Source organism: Dama dama, chromosome 9 (genome assembly GCF_033118175.1).
Source record: "Dama dama isolate Ldn47 chromosome 9, ASM3311817v1, whole genome shotgun sequence".
In the NCBI taxonomy this organism is placed as follows: domain Eukaryota; kingdom Metazoa; phylum Chordata; class Mammalia; order Artiodactyla; family Cervidae; genus Dama; species Dama dama.
In genome coordinates, this window is record NC_083689.1 from 24,883,775 (window position 1) to 24,903,874 (window position 20,100).

At 60.1% G+C, this 20,100-nt stretch overlaps 1 protein-coding gene and 1 long non-coding RNA gene across 2 annotated transcripts; one reads left to right on the plus strand and one right to left on the minus strand.

The window, feature by feature from the left end:
- The first annotated feature begins 4,870 nt into the window (after window positions 1-4,870).
- Window positions 4,871-16,390, plus strand: MKNK2 (MAPK interacting serine/threonine kinase 2). The gene is made up of 13 exons (XM_061150778.1): window positions 4,871-5,006; window positions 8,321-8,408; window positions 8,508-8,609; window positions 8,692-8,789; window positions 10,610-10,689; window positions 11,020-11,093; window positions 11,344-11,448; window positions 11,581-11,636; window positions 11,721-11,816; window positions 12,222-12,416; window positions 13,108-13,272; window positions 13,901-13,944; window positions 14,244-16,390. The coding sequence occupies exons 1-13, from the start codon at window positions 4,956-4,958 to the stop codon at window positions 14,482-14,484; spliced, it is 1,395 nt and encodes a 464-aa protein (XP_061006761.1). The 5' UTR covers window positions 4,871-4,955; the 3' UTR covers window positions 14,485-16,390.
- On the minus strand, window positions 16,202-18,320 carry LOC133062165 (uncharacterized). The gene is made up of 2 exons (XR_009694114.1): window positions 18,220-18,320; window positions 16,202-16,731 (listed from the first exon to the last, which is right to left on the minus strand). It is a non-coding gene; the product is annotated as an uncharacterized LOC133062165 (long non-coding RNA).
- Window positions 18,321-20,100: the final 1,780 nt, after the last annotated feature.

Consider the following 20,100-nt stretch of genomic DNA (forward strand, 5'->3'; position numbering starts at 1 on the left):
CTCTCTGCCTCTGACCTCCCCCTCCCTCTTATAAGGACCCTGTGATGACACTGCCTGACCCCGTAATCCAGGATCATCCCCATCTCTTGGCCCTTGATCTCATCTGTAAAGTCCCTTCTGCCTTGTAAGGTTTCATATCCACAGGTTCCTGGGAAAGCCCCTCACCCTCCTTAAAACCAAGGGCTCCTGTAGGTGATGCCCAGATCACTGCTGGGGGGCAGGGGAGCTGAGAGTGGGAGACCTGACTCCCCTGAGAGCCACCAGGATGACACTGCCTGAGACCCAGAGAGAAAGTGGGACTACAAGCCAAAAGACCCATCTCAGTGGCAGAGTGTAGCCTTTGGCCAGCTGTTAGGGCAGCACTGCTCAGCCCCCAACCCCACCCCCGCACCCCCTAGGGAACTTTCAGTGCCTGACCCCTGAGAGGCCACACAACCACCGCAGCAGAGCAGGCTCCACAGCTGCAGAGACACCCACAGCCAGGCTGGCAAGCCAGCTTATGACTCCTGGCCACACCCGCCCCTGCTTTCCCTTTTCCCTGCCCTCTCCCCACCCCCACTGAGGACAGCGGGCCTGGCTCCCTCCCCAGGACTGCTGAGCCACTGGTATGGAGCGGGCTGTGAGTCAGCCAGCAGGAAGGGACACTTACAGCCACTTGCATCAGATGTTCCTGCCACCGGGCCTCACGTCCAGAGGCCCCAGTCCAGTGAGGGCCCAGTGATGACCCTAACCATGACCCTCACTTACCTGGGGATCTGGTAAGACCAGAGACTGGTGGTTCCTGTCCCTGGAGGTCCAGACAGGTGGGAACAAGAAGAGCAGGCGCCTGAGCTGAGGAGGGAGGGGCCCAGCACTCCACACAAAGGCAGGGGCTTATGAGGGTACTGCAGTGGTCCCAGCACCCCCATCCCCCACCAAGCACAGGCACCTACTGCTCTCTCGTGTGTATGCACCCTCTCCATCCACTTCCACCTGCGCACAGTCTGCCCCACACGGACGCAGGCTTAGTGCTTCTCTAAACGTGTACAGACACATGCACACCCTAGTCCAGTCACACTCGCACACACTCGCACCCAACGAGTTCTGCTTTTATTTTTTGGCCTCACTACGAGTGGCATGTGGGATCTTAGTTCCCTGACCAGGGATCAAACCTGTGCCCCATGCAGTGAGGCACTGGAAGCTCAGAGTCCTAACCACTGGACAACCAGGGAAGTCCGGGTGCTTCTTTTTAGCACTGGAAGACAAAAGTCTTTACCATTACCCCTTGGTAGGATTGCTGATTAAAATAGAGGATACGCATTTAAATTTGAATTTCAGGCAAACAATGAATAATTATTTTGGATATACTAATGCATGGGGTATACATGAGAATGATACTGAAAGGTTATTCATTATCTGAAATTCAAGTGGCAATCAAATTTAATCAAATCAAATTTAAAGTGGCATCCTGTATTTTTATTTGCTAAATCTGGGGGCTCTCCCTGCTGAGTCTGGAGGTCCTGAGCTGTCCTTGGGTCCCCTGGCTGCTGTCTGGGAGGTGATCTCTGCATGCACATGACTGAGGCCCCAGGATCCCAGGGCTCAGCTACCCTGCCAGGCCTAGGAGGAGGTGGTCAGAGTGGACCCCACCCAGCCAACCAGTCTGCCTCCTCAGGCCCACAGAGGGCAGGGGGAGCAGAGGCCCGGGGATTCAGGACCTGCCTGCTGTATCCTCTAGGCTTTGGGGGAGATGCCCACATACAACAGGGGTAGAGTCACCTTGTAGAATCTGCCTCTCAGAGAGCTGGTTCCCTGCACCTTTGGCCTGAGTCCTGCCAAGCCTCATCCATGACTGAGGTGGAAGATGGAGGCCAGACCCCTCTCCTCTTGGCCACCTAGGATGCCACAAAGGAAGCTGGGATGGATCTGCAGTTGGGGAGGGGAGGGAAAAGCTGTGTAGCCCTGGAACTGCTCCAATTGATGCAAGAGACTTGTCCTCCTTGATCAGACCAGAGCCTCCCGACTCCTGCTCCTCTGCGAGGGCAATCCTGAGACCCCTTCCCCAGCTGGCTGCCTCTCTGCCATCCTTTGGGTGGGGGGAGTATCCTTGTTCCAGAGTCTGTCTGTCCTGCCCACAGTTCTGTGTCATCCTTCCCCCTGCTGGACTGGCCCCTGACTAAGCCTCACTGCCCCAACCCCGACAGTGCCCCAAAGGGGGACATTGGCCGGCGGGAGGGGAGGGAGGCAGGGCCCAGGCTTTCTGCTTCACCTTCTTGGCAGGTGGCATCTCCTAGAGGCAGGCGAGTCTCCTTGGGTCCCAGGGTGAGGCGGGCAGGGTGGCCAGCTCCCCAGGTACCTCCCAGCCCCTGGGCACCTAGCACCTCTGGGAGTTTGGCCTGTAAACAGGGCTGTCCTCAAGGAAGATGGCAGCAATAGGCTGTCCAGAGCTGGCCACCAGTCTGTGGCAGGACAGGACTGAGGCCTCTGTGCCAGGAGCTCAGGCTCAGAGGTCCCTCTCCCTGCCTCATTCCCATTGCCAGCACCGGCCCTCCAGTGCAGACTGAGCTGGGGCTGGGCCTGGCTGTCTTGCCCTGGCCAGCACAACCCAGGCTCCCACAACAACCAGCACTCAGACCAATTCTGCTGCTCAGTCCTGGGACTCAAGTGTCCCATTCCAGGGGATCTGCAGTGGTTGTTTGCATATACCTGTATTTACCCGTGGATACGCACACACATGCATGGCCCCTACCCTTGTTGAATAGCCCATGTGTGCACCAGGACCCCCTCCCAGCACCCAACCAAGTGCTCGCTCCTCAAGCACAGGAGGGGGACTGCAGGATTCAGGGCACCCAGAGGGCATAAGCAGTCGGGGTGGGGGAGTGATCCTGCTCTCCAGGAGATGCCCGGAGGTGTCTGGTTGTCATGACTGGTAGGGGGTGAGGCTCCCGGCATTGAATGGGTAGGAGCCAGGGAGGCTGTTCAGCTGGGTTGAGGAGAGGAGATCTGGGTGGAAGGACCTCAAAGGCGGGGGCTATCTTCCCATCTCTGTTTCCTGCTTCCCAACCCGTGGTACTGGGCTCACCAAGGGACCACCTGTCCACACTGTGTGAGAGTATGAGAGCTCCTCTGAGCAGTGCCCAGTGCTGGACCTGGCTTCTGGTTTAAGGGAAAAACTCTGCCCCCACCAGCCGGACTCCCAAATCAGGCTGCACAGGACTGGAGCTCCACTGGACCTAGGAAGATAGCCCTGCAAGACCTTAGTTGATTTCTATTCCCTGAGGTCAGCGGCATGCAAGTTCTTTGTTGCGGCACGTGGAATTTCGTTCCCTGACAGGGATCAAACCTGGGCCCCTGCATTGGGAGCACAGTCTTAGCCACCAGACCAGCAGGGAAGTCTCCAGGTGTGATCAAATTAAAATAAGGTTGTACCAGACTAAGGTGGCCTTAATGCAATTACTGGTGTCCTTAGCAGAGAGAGGAAACACAGAGAGACAGAAAAGATGGTCACAGGAAGACAGACAGAGATCAGGTGATGTGGCTACCAGTCAAGGAGTACTGGGGATTGCCAACAACTACAAGAAGCTGGAAGAAGTAGGAAGGATCCTACCCTGGGGCCTTCGGAGAGGGTGTGGCCTTACTGATGACACCTGGAATTCAGACTTCTGGGCTCCAGAAGCAGCCTCTGGAAGCCCACATCTTATCCCACCTCTCTATGCATGCACATAGACATGCACGCATGCACGTATGCTTCAGTGGACAGGCTGAGGCCTGGAGGAGAGGGAGGACAGTCTACTCTGCAGACGTGAGACACCAAGTGTCCAGATATGGGCTCTGAGGATCATGCACGGCAGGGCTGCGGGGATGGAGAGAGCTGGCTCATTCTCTCAGAGCCTGGGTCAAGGGCTCCAGCCAAAATGGGGCTGTGTTTTGCCTCCTGTCCTGGTCACCCCTACCTCTTGGGTTTTTTCTCCATCAGTCAAGGGAAATGTTCCTTTCTGCAGGACTGAGAGATTGTTCTTCACAGATCTGTCGCTAACCGCTACTGCGTCCCCTTTCCCAGTCAACAATTGGATGAACTCTTGGGGAGCAACCTGGGGAAGCAGCTGGGCCTATAAGCCTATTGGGGTGCACCTGAACGACACAGCTAGTGCGCCTGCACGACAGCTGGGGCCAGGATCCGGGAGCTGAAAAAGAGAGCCACGGCAGATCCTAGAGCCGAGAGATCCAAGTGGGAGCTATAGCAGGTTCTAGAGCAGGCGTGTTGCCCATAGAAATCAGTACATCCTAGGCCCTGACCGGTAGACTAGGGCTGTTGCCAGAGGGCAGAGCCGGGCTCCAGCTCAGAATCAGGGTCCCGCGGGTCTCCCCGAGCCTCCGGCAGACTTGTCCGAGCAAGCCAAGATCCTTCCCAGGTCCCGCGCCCCGAGACCCGCGCCACGCACGGCGCAGGCGCGCAGACACGCCCCGTAGCCGGAGGGGCCTTCCAGCCCCGCCCCTGCCGTGTGCGCATGGGCGGAGCCCAGAGGGGTGGGGTCTGCGTCGGGGCGGGGCCGAGCCTGGTCTATAAAGGCGGCGGCGACGCGACGCGCCCGGCTCCTCTCGGCGGTGGCGGCCCAGGCCGAGGAGTCCGCGGTGGTGGCAGCGGCGGTGGCGGCGCTGTTCCCCGCGCGGTCCGCGCAGCGGGGTCCGGGCTGCGCGTCTCGGGCGGCGGCACTGCGGCCCCGGCCCGAGCCCGACCCCGGTGAGTGTGGCCCTGCGACTCCGGCCCGGCCCGGCTCCCCGGCCCGGGTGCGGGGATCGGGCCCCACGGAGCCTGGCCGCCCTGGCCCGGGCTCCTGGCGCAGGCGGCCGCGGCCACTCAACGCCCTCCTTTGTCTGCTCCCGCCTTCAGGGTCCCCTCCCCTGCCGCCCCCCTCCCACGGGCCGCCCCCCCGGGCCCCACGTCCCTTCCCCCGCTGGCGGGGCCCGGACAGAAGATGGTGCAGAAGAAAACAGCCGAACTTCAGGGCTTCCACCGTTCCTTCAAGGTGAGGGTCAGGTCGGTTTGGGGGCGCCCAGGGCTGGACCACCGGAAAGGCCGATGGTGGGACTCGGAGCCCGCCCCCAGGTCCCGCGGCTCATGCCAACCTCACCCTTTGCCTGGGGCTGCCCCAGCCTGGTATGCATTGGAGGGGAGGTGATCTTGGGCCACAGTCCAGTCTCAAGCACCCTGGGACCTATGAGGTCTTTCTTCCAGGAGCTCCCCAGTCTGTGGGGCCCCTACCCATGTGTACCCCTGAAGACCCCAGCCAGGCATGTGCTGGTATGGGGAGGGGTTCAGTAGGCCACAGTCAGTTCCATGTGCCCTGGGGCCTCTGGGGTCTTTACTCCAAGAACCCCAGGCAGAACTGGGGGGCCCCTGCCCATGAGGGCCCCTGGCTGTGTGTCCCCTGCAGACCCCAGCTGAGTGTGCACTGCTGGGGCAGTCAGCAGCCACAGTCCTGTCCCCAGCGTCATGGGAGGGTCTGGGAGGGTCTGTTAGGTCCTTCCTCCAGGAGCCCCAGACAGGGCTGCAGTCCCCAGGATACCCTCCTGGGTGGTCTACAGAATGGGGCAGTGGATTGAATGCCTTCCCAGCTCTGCACCTCCCAGACACCCCAGGCCCAAGTGCTATTTCCTGTCGGAGCAGGAAGTTTCTGCCGCGGCCCCATGGCTGTGGCAGCTGAGTTCTGGTCTCAGATGAGCGAGTCTGGGGGGGCGGGCAGGTGTTAGGCAGGGGCCCCAGAGGGCCTGGCCCTGGGGAGGCAGTGATGTCAATGGCCACCCCACCCCACTGACCGGGTTATGTAATGGCTTCCCTGGGCCTCCTTGGGCAAGGACCTGTTGCCCTGTAGAGAAGGCAGGACCTGGGTGTGTGTGTGTCTGTGTCTGTGTATGTGTATGCTTGAGCTCCAGTGCCTACAGGTGAACTGCAACCAGGGTAGGAGGAGCAAGCTGAGACTAGGTTAAAATTCCCAGCCCATCCAGGCAGCGTCCCAGGCCAGCGCCCCACCCCTGCCCACACGCCTGTCATCCTGGCTTCCCCCTGCCTCCCAGAGCAGCTCCAGCCTTGGCATATCCAAGTGTTTGGGGCTGGGGCGGGAGTAGGGTGGACGAGAGACGTCCCTGGTAGTGGTCTGTCCCCTCTGGGGGCTGGGCGGGAGCCAAGATGGGGTCAGCGTGTGGGGCCAGCACAGTGGCCAGAGCACACTTGAACTTTCTGGATGGTTCCAGCCACCTCCTGCCAAGGCCTGCTGACTGGAGGCCTGCAGCCAGCCCTGGGCCTGGTCTGGCCACACTGCCTGGTAGCACGGACTGGCCTCTGCAGGCCACACTACAGCCCTGCACTGAGGTGGGACTGTGGGAGCCCTAAGGGAGTTGGAGGGACCCTGGGCAGGGAGTCCTGGCTCTGAGGTGGCCCTCTTGGTGGCCAGGGCTGGCCACTCTCAGCGTCTCCTCCAGCTGCTCCCCTGGTCTGCCAGGTGTCTCTGATGTGTTTTCCCCATTTTAAGATGGGAAAGTGGAGGCTTGGAAGGCGTGGGCCTCCCCCCCAACTCCACCCCGCCAGCCCTCTGCACATGGTGACAAGGACACGGGAGCAGGCCTGCTGTCCCTTCATCTTGGTGGCTTGGCCATCTCGTCTCTCCAGGGTCCAGCTCTTTGCACTGGAGGCTAGGACGGGGCAGGGGGTTGGTCAGGACCCAGAGGTTCTCTCAGGTCCTTGCACCCTTCCGTAGTCCTACGATTCCCCACAGGTGCTCAGATCAGTAGGCCGGGGTGGGGTAGCTGGTGGGGATCCGCTGGCCCCGAGCTTCACGTCCACTCTCCCTCCTGATCACCCCCACGGTGCCACCCCTCCTCCCCTCCCCGGTGGAGGTGGTCACCCGGTGCCAACTTATCGGAGCAGTGATTGCCAGTGCTGGCACAGCTGTGTCCCTGACCCTATGGGTGCCAGAGCCCTGGGCGGGCAGGGCAGGGGCTGGTGGCTGAGCCCGCTCACACTGGCTGCAGTGCTCCCTCCCTCCCTCCCTCGCCCCCGCCCGCTGGGCCTCCTAGCAACTATCTGCAGGCGGGTGGGGAGTCCGGGCGAGCCCACGCCTGTTTTTCAGCCGCTCCCTCTGACCTCTGCCTGCCCCTCTGCTGCTGGACTGGCTTCCCGGCCTCCTGTCTGAAGGAACCTGGCCTGGCCTCTTCTGCCAGTGGACCCCTGGGTGTTCCTGGAGGGTCTCTTGGCATTTCTTCTCTGTCAGATGGCCCTCCTGCCAAAGCCCTGGGTCCAGTTGGTCCAAGGTCCAGAGAGGGGCAGCAACTTGACCCAAATCATCCAGCTTCAGGGCTCGCACCATGGCTGTGTGTGCAGGCGCCCCATACCCACCTGAAGCCCTGGCCACCTGGTCCACCCTGACTCGTGGAGTTCAATGAGAGCAAGCTCGTAGAGGAGCTGGTGGGCCTCAGCGTCCCAACCCTCATGCCTTGGCATGGCTGCCAGTCATCATGCTCAACCTGCTCTGCAGGAACATATTTATCCCAGTTGTCTTTTGTTGGGAGGAACCCCAGCCGCCTTTGTTCCCGGGTTAGGGTCCCTTGCAGAGGACCTGGAAGCTGTCGGGGGTGACCTTGAGCTGGCCCCTGCTTGCTACATGGGCTGTTTCCTTAGCTGGACACCGGGGCCTGTGAGGGGTTCCCTTCTGGCAGGTAGCAGCCAGTGCTCATGTGGAAGACCATAGGCACTTCTTCCTTGTGCCCTGCATGGGTCATGGTGGTGAGGATCTGAAAGCAGATGAGGACAGGGGTCAGAGCAGGAGAGGAGGCACAGAGCTGGGGGATGGGGGTACATCACAGGCAATGTGGTGGCAAGAAGGTGCAGCGGGGATGAGAGGACAGAGGGATGAGAGGACAGCAACTGTGCTGCCCCATTTCGCAGAGGGGAAAACTGAGGCCAGGAGGCCATGGGAAAGCAGGCAGGGCCACCTGGCTGGGAGCCCCACCCGGGGAAGCCAGTGACTCAGTCCTTCCCAGTGGCTGCCCCACGCCTTTGATCCCTGTGCCAGGTAGTGGTGCTGGCCCCATCCTGCAGGTGAACAGACCAAGGCTCATGACACAGCCTGGGCCCCACGGTAACTCAGGCCTGGCCTGGGAAGCAACACTCCCTCCCTACCTGCATCTGGCCTCTTCCCGGACCACATCCCCTCTGTATAGGCCCTGATGGCTGCAGGTGGGGGGTGAAGGGTCAATTTTCTGGTGGCCCAGCAAAGCCAGGCTTTGTGTCCCTCGGTGTATGAATAGGGAGCGGGCCTGAGCTCTGTCCTTTCCTCTCCTGCAGGGGCAGAATCCTTTCGAGCTGGCCTTCACCCTAGACCAGGCCCACCACGGGGAGCCTGACTTCAGCCCAGAGTGCCCGACCCGCCCTGGTGAGGGGCTGAGGGGAGGGCACGTCTCTGGTGGTGGAGCGGGGGGGCTGGGCTGCCTCCTGAACTGGGTGGGCCTCACCTCTGGCCCTCCCGGCACAGATATGCCCACGAGCCAGCCCATCGACATCCCTGATGCCAAGAAGAGAGGCAAAAAGAAGAAGAGATGCCGGGCCACTGACAGCTTTTCAGGCAAGTTTGAAGGTGAGTGGAGCGGGCCCGGGTGGGGGCTTTGGGAAGATGGGCTGGCCCAGGGAGGCTCTCACTCCCACCGCCGGGTCCACAGATGTCTACCAGCTGCAGGAGGACGTGCTTGGGGAGGGTGCCCATGCCCGTGTGCAGACCTGCATCAACCTCATCACCAACCAGGAGTATGCTGTCAAGGTGAGCCAGCCCACGGCACCAGAGCGCGCCCCTTGCCTCTCCCCAGCAGCGCCGGGGTCTGGCACCACCAGAGGTGGCAGAGGGAAGGGAGCTGGTATCTGAGCTGCCGGACTGGCAGCCAGGGAAAACCAGTGTCTAAAAATGGCCCCAAGGCTGGTGACTCAGGCCACCCCTGGGAATCTAGGTCAGCCCAGGCTGAGCCCCCAAGTCCAGGTGAGAAGTGACCAGGGGTGGCATGCTGGCACAGGTGGCCAAGGACCTGCTGCCGGGGGGTCGCCGAGACCTGGGGGTTCAGTCAGAGCCAGTGCTCACCTGCTGGGTCATTTGGGCCAGGCTCCTGTCCCAGGGCTAAGGAATGCTTCTGGGCATTGATACAGAGATCAAAACCCTGTTCTCTGAGTCTGGGGAGCTGGGCACCTGGGGAGACCAGGGCAGGCCTGTGAGAGCCTCCTGCCTGTCCTGTGCTGCCCTGACCCAGGGTGTGGCCATGCAGCCTGTGTGCCTGGCCAGGCATCAGACCCCACCTTCTGAGAAGCCTTCCAGGCTTCCCTCGTGACCCTCTGCATCTGGGCTGGGTGAGGTCATGAGAGGCTGGCTGCCCAGGAAGGAGGGCCAGGTACTCCAAGGCAAGCGGAACTGGCTGGAAACCTCAGGCCTTGGTGGAAGCCTGGTGACCTGGGTGGCTGTGGTCCCCGCCCCTTGGGAGTGCCTGGGTGAGGTGGATGATGGTGCCACAGGACTGGACACCTAGCATCAAGCACTTTCATAGTTGGGGGGTTCCTGAACCCTCCCTTCTACAGGCCCTGCTGGGAAGGCTGGCTCCTGTCACTCTGACGGACAGGGAGACCAAGGCAGGGAGCTGTTAGGCTAGGTGTCTGGGTGGGAACCCCAGAAGGCCATACCCCTCATGAGAGGGACTGCTGTTTCCTCCATAGAGTGGGGGCCGTAGCCACATTCCCAGGAGAAGGGATGAGGTTCAGTTAACTCCAGAAGGGCACGACTGGTGGCACTGTGTCAAGGAACCCCTGGAATCTGTGGGGCAGGGGTATCTGTCACTCGACAGGTGGGACAGCACTTTGGGTGGCAGCCCAGGCCCAGTGGCCAGTGGACATGGTGCCAGCTTGCTACTGGAGCCCGGCCAGCAGAACACACCATAGGCGTTCCCCTAGGCTGCTGGTGGGCTGGAGCCCCTAGCATGCTGGTGACCAAGCCTGCCCACCCACCCAGTGAGAGGGAGCCCAAGGTCCAGCCTAGGAAGAGGGTCCCAGCAGGTGCTGGGGGTGTCCCCCCAGATTAGCATGGGACTGGGAGACAAGATGTGGTGATGTGGTGCCCGGGCAAGGAGGAGAGCTTGGCAGGAGCCAGGTGCCCCAGGCATCTCTACTTCTCTGGGTGGGGTGTGAGTCAGCACAGTGGCCCCCAGTCTCCTGCTCCGGGCGGAGGGTGGGGGGTGCCTTGTCTAAAGAACCTGCTGCCCTGAACGTGTAAGTTGCAGGGACTCCAGGTCCAAATCAGCTTGGTCCAGTAGGAGAGCTCCAGCTCCTCTCTGCCTCCCCTGCCATGTTTACCCCTCCTGGGAGGCCTCTGGGGACACGCTGCCCCCAGTTTGTGCTGACACCACAGTTTGACTTCCGGTAAATTCTGGGCCCCCATGGGAGAGCTCTGCTTTCCAGAGCCTAAAAGTCTAAGCTCTGATGAGTTTCAGGCGTGACCCAGGGGAAGTTTCTGGTGGGCTGTGGAGGATCCAGCTGCTCCAGTTGTGTTTCTGTATGTTTATCTGTCCTCACCATCCCTATCCCCCCCACCCCCGGCTGTTTCAGATCATTGAGAAGCAGCCGGGCCACATTCGGAGCAGGGTTTTCAGGGAAGTGGAGATGCTGTATCAGTGCCAGGGACACAGGTAACGTGACCTAGCCTCATCACAGCACTGGGCCCCTAGCCACCTTTCAGCGGATGAATGGGCCTGAGAGCCTTCTCATCACCCACAGTGGCCACTTAGTGAGCACCCACTGTGTGCCTGGCCCTGTGTCGTGGGTGGGCCCAGTGGTGGGCAAGCCAGACAGTCCAAGGTGGGCAAGGTGGAAGCAGGCCCATGGCCCTGGGCCCATGCCTCCTGCCTGCAGGTGGAGGTGGAGGAGGTGCACCCCTCCTGGGCACGGCTGTGGCTGTGGCTGCCTGCGGGCCTGAGGAAGCCTCAACCTTTCCCCTGCCCCTCTGCCCTGCACCCCAGGAACGTCCTCGAGCTGATTGAGTTCTTCGAGGAGGAGGACCGTTTCTACCTGGTGTTTGAGAAGATGCGGGGTGGTACGTGGGGCCTGGCGCAATTTTTGTCTGGATCCCAATGGGCCTGGGGAGTCAGGGCCACCAGGGAGAAACTTCCAGGGGGCCTGCCCATCAGAGGGACCTTGGGGGGTCCAGGGTGGCGGCCCCAGCTCAGGTTGAAGGACTTTGGATTCAAAGAGACCAGAGTGGGAACTTCCCTGCCAGGGTGGGGTGGGTGCTGGGCGTTGGGCAGTGGAGGTGACACCTGTGTATTCTCCATGGTCTGGCCCAGGCTCCATTCTCAGCCACATACACAAGCGGCGGCACTTTAACGAGCTGGAGGCCAGCGTGGTGGTGCAGGACGTAGCCAGTGCCCTGGACTTCCTGCACAACAAAGGTGGGTGGCCGCGCCACCTGCCCCAGGGGTCCTAGGTGTCCACCCTTGCACCCCGTCCACCTGCCCAGGACTCCTGAAAAACGTGCCCACCCACCCCTGACCAGCCCTGGTGGTTCTTGGTTCTCCCGGCAGGCATCGCCCACAGGGACCTAAAGCCGGAAAACATCCTCTGTGAGCACCCCAACCAGGTGAGGGGCGCGTAAGGGGGCGGCCTTCTTTTCAGACCAGGCCCCCAGGACCCAGCCCTCACAACCTGTTCCAACCCCGCCCAGGTGTCCCCCGTGAAGATCTGCGACTTTGACCTGGGCAGTGGCATCAAACTCAACGGGGACTGCTCCCCCATCTCCACCCCAGAACTGCTCACCCCGGTGAGGGCCTGCGAGGAGGGGCAGTGCTGGCAGGGGCGGAGGGGGCGGGAATGGTCCCGAATCCGGTCCCAGACCGCAGTTACATAACCTCAAGGTGCGGATCCTGCTTGACTGCTGAGGCCTCAAAGTTTGAGCTTCCGCTTAGCAACAGCCGCTGATTGGCTGGGCAGGGCCGCAGTCGCGGGCTCCGTGAGCCTGGGCGTGCTCCCGGCACCTGTTGATTGGGTGGGGGTGAGGGTTGGGGGTGGGGCGGACTCCCTCGGTGGCTTCTGATTGGTCGGCAGAGCGAAGGCGGGGCTGTTTTCTTTATTAGCCTCTGATTGGTCGGGCACGGGCTTCAGGAAGTCCAGATCGGTGAGCCCCCTCCCGCCTCCTCGGGCCCTAACGCCCTGCCCCCGCCTGCAGTGCGGCTCCGCGGAGTACATGGCCCCGGAGGTAGTGGAGGCCTTCAGCGAGGAGGCCAGTATCTACGACAAGCGCTGCGACCTCTGGAGCCTGGGCGTCATCCTCTACATCCTGCTCAGCGGCTACCCGCCCTTCGTGGGCCACTGCGGCAGCGACTGCGGCTGGGACCGCGGGGAGGCCTGCCCCGCCTGCCAGGTGCGAGGGGCCGCCTGCTGTGCACCCCTCCCCCAGCACCCCGCCAGGCCTGCTTCGGCTTGCGCGCACACACACTCAAACACACAGGCTGTGCCCCTTCACCGCGGCCTGCCTGGTGCACCCCAAGGCCTGGTCTATGTACACACTTAGCCCCCACCCTGGGGACCGGCTCGTGCATCCCCCGGGGCTGCCCTGTGTGCACACAAACGCACATCCAACCGCAGGTTCTGTCGCGTGTACCCCTGAGCACCCCTTAGGGCTTCGCCTCCAACCGCTGGCCACATTAGCAGGCCACTGCCAGCCTGAACTTGCTGCCTTTCCAGAGGCTCTTTGGGAGCCTGAGGATAGGAATTTGAGGTAAGGCAAAGCCTATGGTTTGGTATGGTCAGGTTCTAGCCTTCTACAGACCACCTGAGGCTCAGGCGTCATGGCCCGATTTCCCCTTGATTCAGCTCACTCCAGCAGAGCCCAAGTGCCTCCCGGAAGCCACTCTCTGGCCCAGCCTCCCAGTGCCCCAGCTTTGCTAGCTGAGCTCAGAACACTTTCCCTAACTCTAAGCCCAGGCCAGGTCACACAGGATGTGGTGGAGGAGGGGTGCTGCTCCAGGTCTGGGCTTGCCCATCCAGGCATTGGGGACATGGCCTCAGCCCTTGCTGGCTGCAGCTGACCCCTCTCCCCGTGTCCCCTCCAGAACATGCTGTTTGAGAGCATCCAGGAGGGCAAGTACGAGTTTCCAGAGAAGGACTGGGCCCACATCTCCTTTGCTGCCAAAGACCTCATCTCCAAGCTCCTCGTCCGTGATGCCAAGCAGAGGCTGAGCGCTGCCCAAGTCCTGCAGCACCCCTGGGTGCAGGGGGTGAGTGGGGGCCCCAGGCGGCGTGGGAGTCCTCAGACCTTCATCCAGCCTCTGCTGATGGGCCGGGGTTACTCAGAGCAAGGGTCGAAGAGCCCCAGAGTGAGCTAGGGCGCAGTAGGGAAACCCCCACTGCCTGCTGGCCAAGTTCAAGCTGCACTGCAGGTGCTCCTCCTTGCCAAGCCCTGTGTCCAGGAGGTGCTGGGGCCACCTCTTCTCAAACAGCGTCAAGCTGAGGTCAGCCAGGTGGCAGTTGGGCAGCAAGCCAAGGTAGACTCATGGCCTGCCAATGGCCCAGGCTCTCTACCCACCAGTCTGGGGAAAGCGCGATGTCTTTGTCTTCTGCCCAGTGGTCATTCCAGGGGATAGGTGCTTAGGTTAAAGATCGGCACCATGGGGAGCAAAGACTCAAGGTGGAAGGGGCTCCCACCCTCTTCCAGGAGCTGGGAACCATCTGGAAGGGGCAGCTGTGGTGAGAGGCAGGCCCCGCTCCCAGCCTGGCGGGCTACCGGTGGTGAAGCTGTTCACCACCCCTGTGCTCTGGTGTTCTCGGAGTCAGCTGGGCGGCCCGCTGGGGGGAGGGGGTGGGTGGGCTCTGCTCTCCAACCTCGCCTCTCCTGTCTCCTTGCAGTGCGCCCCGGAAAACACCCTACCCACGCCCATGGTCCTGCAGAGGTGAGGCCCCAAGCGGGGAGCCCCAAGTCCAGGAGGGGCGCTAAATGTTAAGATGTAAAAAACCCTTTCAGTCCTGGGGCAGGGACTTGGGTGGCCTTATATCAGGTGCAGAGTTTTTGTGCCTACAGGGGGGCTCCAACCCACTGCCGCCCCAGCCCCACACCCACCCGTCGGAGACTGGGACCTCTTAGGCCTGCGGCCCCTCCTCTGGGGTACTGCACTGGCCCAGGGGTTGGGGGTGTGTGTGGAGGCGAGGCTACTTCTCCCTCTGATGACCCTCACCCCCGCCCGGTCCCCAGGAACAGCTGTGCCAAAGACCTCACTTCGTTCGCGGCCGAGGCCATTGCCATGAACCGGCAGCTGGCCCAGCGGGAGGAAGACGCGGCGGAGGAGGAGGCGGAGCAGGGCCAGCCCGTGGTCATCCGAGCTACCTCACGCTGCTTGCAGCTGTCCCCGCCCTCCCAGTCCAAGCTGGCCCAGCGGCGGCAGCGCGCCAGCCTGTCCGCGGCCCCCGTGGTCCTGGTGGGAGACCACGCGTGACGCCTTCCTTCCCTTTGTACATAGGCCTTCCCCATCCATCAGATCTAAAAAGATTTTTTAAGCTATTGCCTGCCCGCCCTGACCAGCGGGCTCCCCTACCCCCTCCCCTCCTTCCCTCTCCCGGCTGGATTCCGAGGCGCTCTGCTCAGCTCGGGGGTCTTTTTATATAAGGTTTTTGCTGTTGGTTGTTTTTTTTTTTTTTCTTTTTTTCTGTTTCTCTCCCCCCACCCCCCCTTCAAACGGTGTTAAAAGCAAGGCAGGCTGGGGGGAGGAGAGCTGAGGGCGCGCGGCCGGGTGGGCCCTCTGCCGCCCCGCCCGGGACGCCTCGGCCACTGTGAAGGCCCCTCCCTCCGCCCGCGGGACTCAGGAGAGGAGGGCGTGGCGTCTCCCGCCCCGCCGCCCTCTCCGGCCCTCGCGGTGTTTTCAGGGACCGGTCCACCCCCACTTCCCCTGGATAAGACTGTAGCTCCTTCCCTCCTCACAGACACCCTGGTGGGCGGCGGGGCCGGGGGCTTGTCAGGTCTCCGCAGTCGCGGGAGCGGAGCCTGGGGCGGGGAGGGCGGAGTGACACCGCCCGCTGGACACCCCCACCCCCTCCCGCCGACTGACAATCGGGGCTCCCTCGAACCTTGACCTTAAGCTGCAGCTGATGGGCCCTCCTCTGGCCCCTCCACTGGGGACTGCCCACCCGAGAGGGGGGCGCCAGGGCAAGCGGGAGGGGCTGGACAGGCGCCCGTCAGCCGACGTGGGGGTCCCGCGGACCCCAGACCCGGGCACCCGAGTGCCCCTTCTCAGGGCTCAGTCTGACCACGGCCACGTCCTGCCCGGCCGCCCCTCGGGTCCGGCGTGGATGCCCCGTCAGCCCCCCCTCCCCTGCCCCGGGCGGCGTCTCTGCCCCGCCCATCTTCAGGAAAAGGCCGCAGCTGCTGCCCCGTCCGCCCGCGCCCGAGTCAGACGTTGTCGCGTGACCCGCCGGTCTGGGGAGTCTGGGCCCTCCCCGATCTGACGCCTGGGCCCTCGGGTAGGAGACACTATGCAATACACAGGCTTCCTTTTCTACGTGCACACGGGCTTCTGCCGGGGCGAGGGGGTGGGGGGGCGCCGGCAGGCGGTCCCCGGGGTCCCGGCCGGCCTCTGCGGGTACCCCGATCCGGCTTCTAGTCGTTCGTTCTGTTTCGTTAGTTTTCTAAAACAAAAGTTGACTTCCCTTCCCTGTTCTTGAAGAATACTTGAATGTGGGGGGAGGGGTTCGAGACGTGGGGAGCTCGGGCGCTGTTTCTGCGGTCCCCCCACGTCTGGAGGTTGTCGCAGTCCTAGGTGGCTGGTGGGGGCCGCCGCCCCTCCCCGCCCCCGCCCGCCGGATCTGTGGACTGGCCTTTCCAAAGACTCCGGGGGTGGGGAGGCCAACCCCCACCATCATTTCTGTCCCATTTGTGATTCCATGTTTTGCAACCGAGAATTCTGCCTTTTTGTAAAAAAAAAACAAACGGACTCTCGCCCGCTGCGAGGCGCCATGGCCATTTTACTCGGGAAAGCTGAGCTGTGAGCCGCTTTTTTTTTTTTTTTAAATCCAAAGGTGGGACATCCACTTCCTCCCCGCTGTCTCGAACAGTGAGGCCCGGAGGACTGGTCAGAACCGTTACTGTGAATGAGCCTGGCTCTCAGGCTGCTCTGGCGCTGGGGGAAGGGGGTACAGCAGTGTTTCAATGTTAAGATGTGTTAAAAAAAAAAAAAAAAAAAGATTTTTTTAAAGTGGGGGAAAAACATCCAAGCACTTTAACTCCACTCTACCAGGTGAGCTGATACAGCTCAGAAGTTTTCCTTTACACCAACTGTCAATGCCGGAATTTTGTATTCTGTTTTGTAAGGATTTAATAAAAGTCAAAAAAACCCGTTTGCATCCTCACATCGTGGCTTTCCGTTGTCCTGCAACAAACTGCCCCAAACCTAGTGTCCCAAAGCCGTTTTGTTATTCCTGGTGGTGCTATGAGTCAGGGATGCAGATGGGGCTTGAGAGACTCAGTTTGTCCTTGTGCTAGGACACCTGGGTCCTCCACTGGGAAGGGTCATCATTCACAGGTGTGGGCTGGGCTCAGGCTGAGGCTAGAACCTAGGCCAGGTGCCCACAGGGGGTCTCCTGTGCGACTTGGGCTTCCTCCTGTGGCTGGTGGATCTGAGCAGCTTGGCTTCAGAAGGCATGCTGCATGGCCTTCCCAAGTCCAAGGTCAGGTGGAGTTCAGCAAGCAGCTGTCCCGGGTCCAAAGGGAGGGAGGAAAACAGCTTTGAGATGGGGCGGGGCACCTCTGGACAATGCAACCTAATTCAACAAAACCCAGTAATTCAGACCTCCCCCTCATGGCTGGCTCTCCTCCCTCTCTAGACTCCTTTCTCTCAACCATGATTATATTCTTGCCATATGCAGGTCTTTGCTGGACAGCCCAGGGCTGACTTCAGATCCTGGGGGGAAGAGGGGGAAGCAGTGTGTCAGGGAGGACTTCCTGGAGGCAGAAGACAAAGTGTAGGGGGCGGTGAAGTCCAGTGGTTAAGGACAGCAGACAGGCTAGAACCCCAGTCCCTTTCAGACTGCTGTTCTTACCAGTTTCCTTATCTGACAGCAGGGGTCTTGAGAAAAAGCCAGGTGAAACCAGCAGGTAGCACAGCAAGAAGGCAAGAAGAAAGCAGATGAGGGACTTCCCAGAGGTCCAGGGTTAAGACGACGCGGTGCCAGTGCAGGGGACATAGATTTGACCCCTGGTTGGGGAACTAACATCATACCATGTGGTGCCACCAAAGGGGTAGAGGGGGGACATCCTCTGCAGGGCCTGGAACGGGCTGGTCTGGGATCAGCCCCTGGAGCCTTCTGTGTCTGGCTTCTGTCTCCAGACATCGCGTCCTCAGGAGTCACATGTGTTGCAGTGTGTGTTGGTGCCTCACCCCTCTTCACACCCGAGTAATAGCCCTACTGTCTGGGCCGCACTGTGTTTATCTGCTACCCACCGATGGACACTGAGGTGTCCTGCTTTCTGGAGTAGCCAGTTGTGCTGCTGTGAACATGTAGCATACGTTTGTCTGGATGTTGTTTCATTGCCCCTGGGTGGACACCCACAGAAGGAATTGAGCAGGGCACAGACCCCATTGGATGTCATTTCAGAAGGACTGATCTTGTCACCATGTGGAGTGTGGGCTAGGGGCCAAAGGACCCCATGGGGCACCACTGTCTCCCTTGTAGCCAGCCCAGTGAGGGCTGACAGGCCTACAAGGGTGGAGCCCACAGAGCAGATGGGTGCTTTGTAGGGAGTGGTATCTAGCAGCACCTAGGGACAGCCTGCGTGTTGTGAATTGGGGCTCAAAGGGGGTTCTCCCCGCTTCTCGAAAGGCTTCCTGGAAAGGTGTAGGCACTGGGATTCCCTCTCCTGCCTAGGACCCCAGGTTTGGCAAGTGGTACCTCCTCCCTGACCTGGCCCTACCTGAGGCATCTTCAGGGATGCCTTGGAGCCTGGCCCCGCTCCTGCATTTGTTCAGCCACCCTCTGGAGCCCTCCTCTCAAACCCCACAGCTACCCTGCCCCAGCCAGGACCATGGCCCCCTGCCTAGTTCCCCCAAAGCCCGACCTCAATGCTGTCCCTTACCCGGCCTGGCATATGTGGGGGAAATGGGGTGGGTGCCACATGCTAAACCACCACCCTCCCAGGTGGCATGGGGCCCTGCCCAGCCCTGCCAGGCCGCGCCACTGACCTCTGCCTGCCCCCTGCCGCCTGCCAAGAGCGGGCCACCAGGCACAGCTTGTTCTCTGAGCTGCAGCCCTAAGTTTGATGTTTGCGGTTTCCTCTCGGCCGGCCCCACCCCTCCCAGGCCGACCCCGCCCCTTTCACGGCCTGCCCCGGCCCTTCCACGTCCTCTGGAGGAGTGGCAGGAAAATCCTGGAGACCCAGGAGCTGAAGGCTTTCCCAGGCTGGCGGCGGGGCCTCCTGTACGCGCCGCGGGAAATGCGGCTCAAGGCAGGCAGCTGGTCCAGGGCGTCTGCAAACTGGGTCTGTTACTCCAAGATTACGAGGAATCATGCTTGATTCTGGAGCTGCCCTCCCCCACCCTTCAGACAGCCACACACACTGATGTACAGTGCTAAGGGTAGGGGAAACAGGGCGAGTATTATCTTCCCAGCTTGTAAAGCACACACGCCCCCCTGCATTGGAAGCCTGGAGTCTTAGCTGCTAGACTGCCGGGAAGTCCCTTAAAACTTTTTTTTTAAATCTTTTTTTTTTTTTTTTTTAGTTCTACCACTTTATTGCTACCAACCCATTTCCCTCCACCCTCGTGCACACATGCTCAGTCATGTAATCCCATGGACTTCAGCCCTCCAGACTCCTCCGTCCATGGACTTTTCCAGGCAAGAATACTGGAGTGGGTTGCCATTTCCTTCTCCATTTTTTTAATCTTTATTTATTTATTTGAAAAGACCCTGATGTTGGCGAAGATTGAAGGCAGGAGGAGAAGGGGACGACAGAGGATGAGATGGTTAGATGGCATCACTGACTCAAGGACATGAGTTTGGGTAAACTCCAGGAGTTGGTGATGGACAGGGAGGCCTGGCATGCTGCGGTTCATGAGGTCACAGAGTTGGACATGACTGAGTGACTGTACTGAACTGAACTGATTTATTTATTAGGCTGCACTAGGTCCTGTATAGTTCTTCTGTGTATTCTTGCCACTTCTTAATCTCTTCTGCTTGTGTTAAGTCCTTACCATTTCTGTCCATTATCATGCCCACCCTTGTATGAAATGTTCCCTTGGTATCTCTGATTTTCTTGGACAGATTTCTAGTCTTTCCTATTATATTGTTTCTCTCTATTTCTTTGCATTGTTCATTTAAGAAGGCCTTCTTATCTCTACGTGCTATTCTCTGGAACTGTGCATTCAGTTGGGTATGTCTTTCCCTTTCTCCTTTGCCCTTCACTTTTCTTTTTTCCTCAGTTATTTGTAAAGACTCCTCAGACAACCACTTAGCCTTCTTGAATTTCTTTCTCTTTGGGATAGGTTTGGTCACTGCCTCTCGTACAATGTTACAAACCTCCACCCATAGTTCTTTAGGCACTGTCTACCAGATCTAATCCCTTGAATCTACTTGTCACCTCCACTGTATAATCATAAGGAATTTGATTTAGGTCATACCTGAATGGTCTAGTAGTTTCCCCTACTTTCTTCAACTTAAGCCTGAATTTTGCAATAAGGAGTTCATGATCTGAGCCACAGTCAGCTCCTGGTCTTGTTCTTGCTGACTTAGTTGTAGCATGCGGGATGTTTAGTTGCAGTTTGCGGGATCTAGTTCCCTGACCAGGGATTGAACCCAGGCCTTCTGCATGGGGAGCATGGAGTCTTAGCCACTGGGTCACCAGGGAAGTCCCTCAAAACTGTTTTTTTAAAAAGATATTTTATTAAAAAAATAAAATGAAATAAGCCAGATACAAAAGGTCACATAATGTGTGATCGCACTTATGTGAAACGTCCACAACAAGCAAATCCATGAAGACAGAGAGTGAATTCCTGGTTGTCAGGGGCTGAGGATGACAGCCGGTGGCACTGCATTTCTTGTGGGGTGATGGAATGTTCCGGAACTAC

What these genes read in the sequence shown, in the direction of transcription:
- MKNK2 (XM_061150778.1), top strand. Translation starts at nt 4,956, where the DNA reads ATGGTGCAGAAGAAAACAGCCGAACTTCAGGGCTTCCACCGTTCCTTC. An exon ending in TCTGTGAGCACCCCAACCAG is followed by an intron (nt 11,637 to 11,720) that starts GTGAGGGGCGCG and finishes AACCCCGCCCAG; the next exon opens with GTGTCCCCCGTGAAGATCTG. An exon ending in CCCCAGAACTGCTCACCCCG is followed by an intron (nt 11,817 to 12,221) that starts GTGAGGGCCTGC and finishes CCCCGCCTGCAG; the next exon opens with TGCGGCTCCGCGGAGTACAT.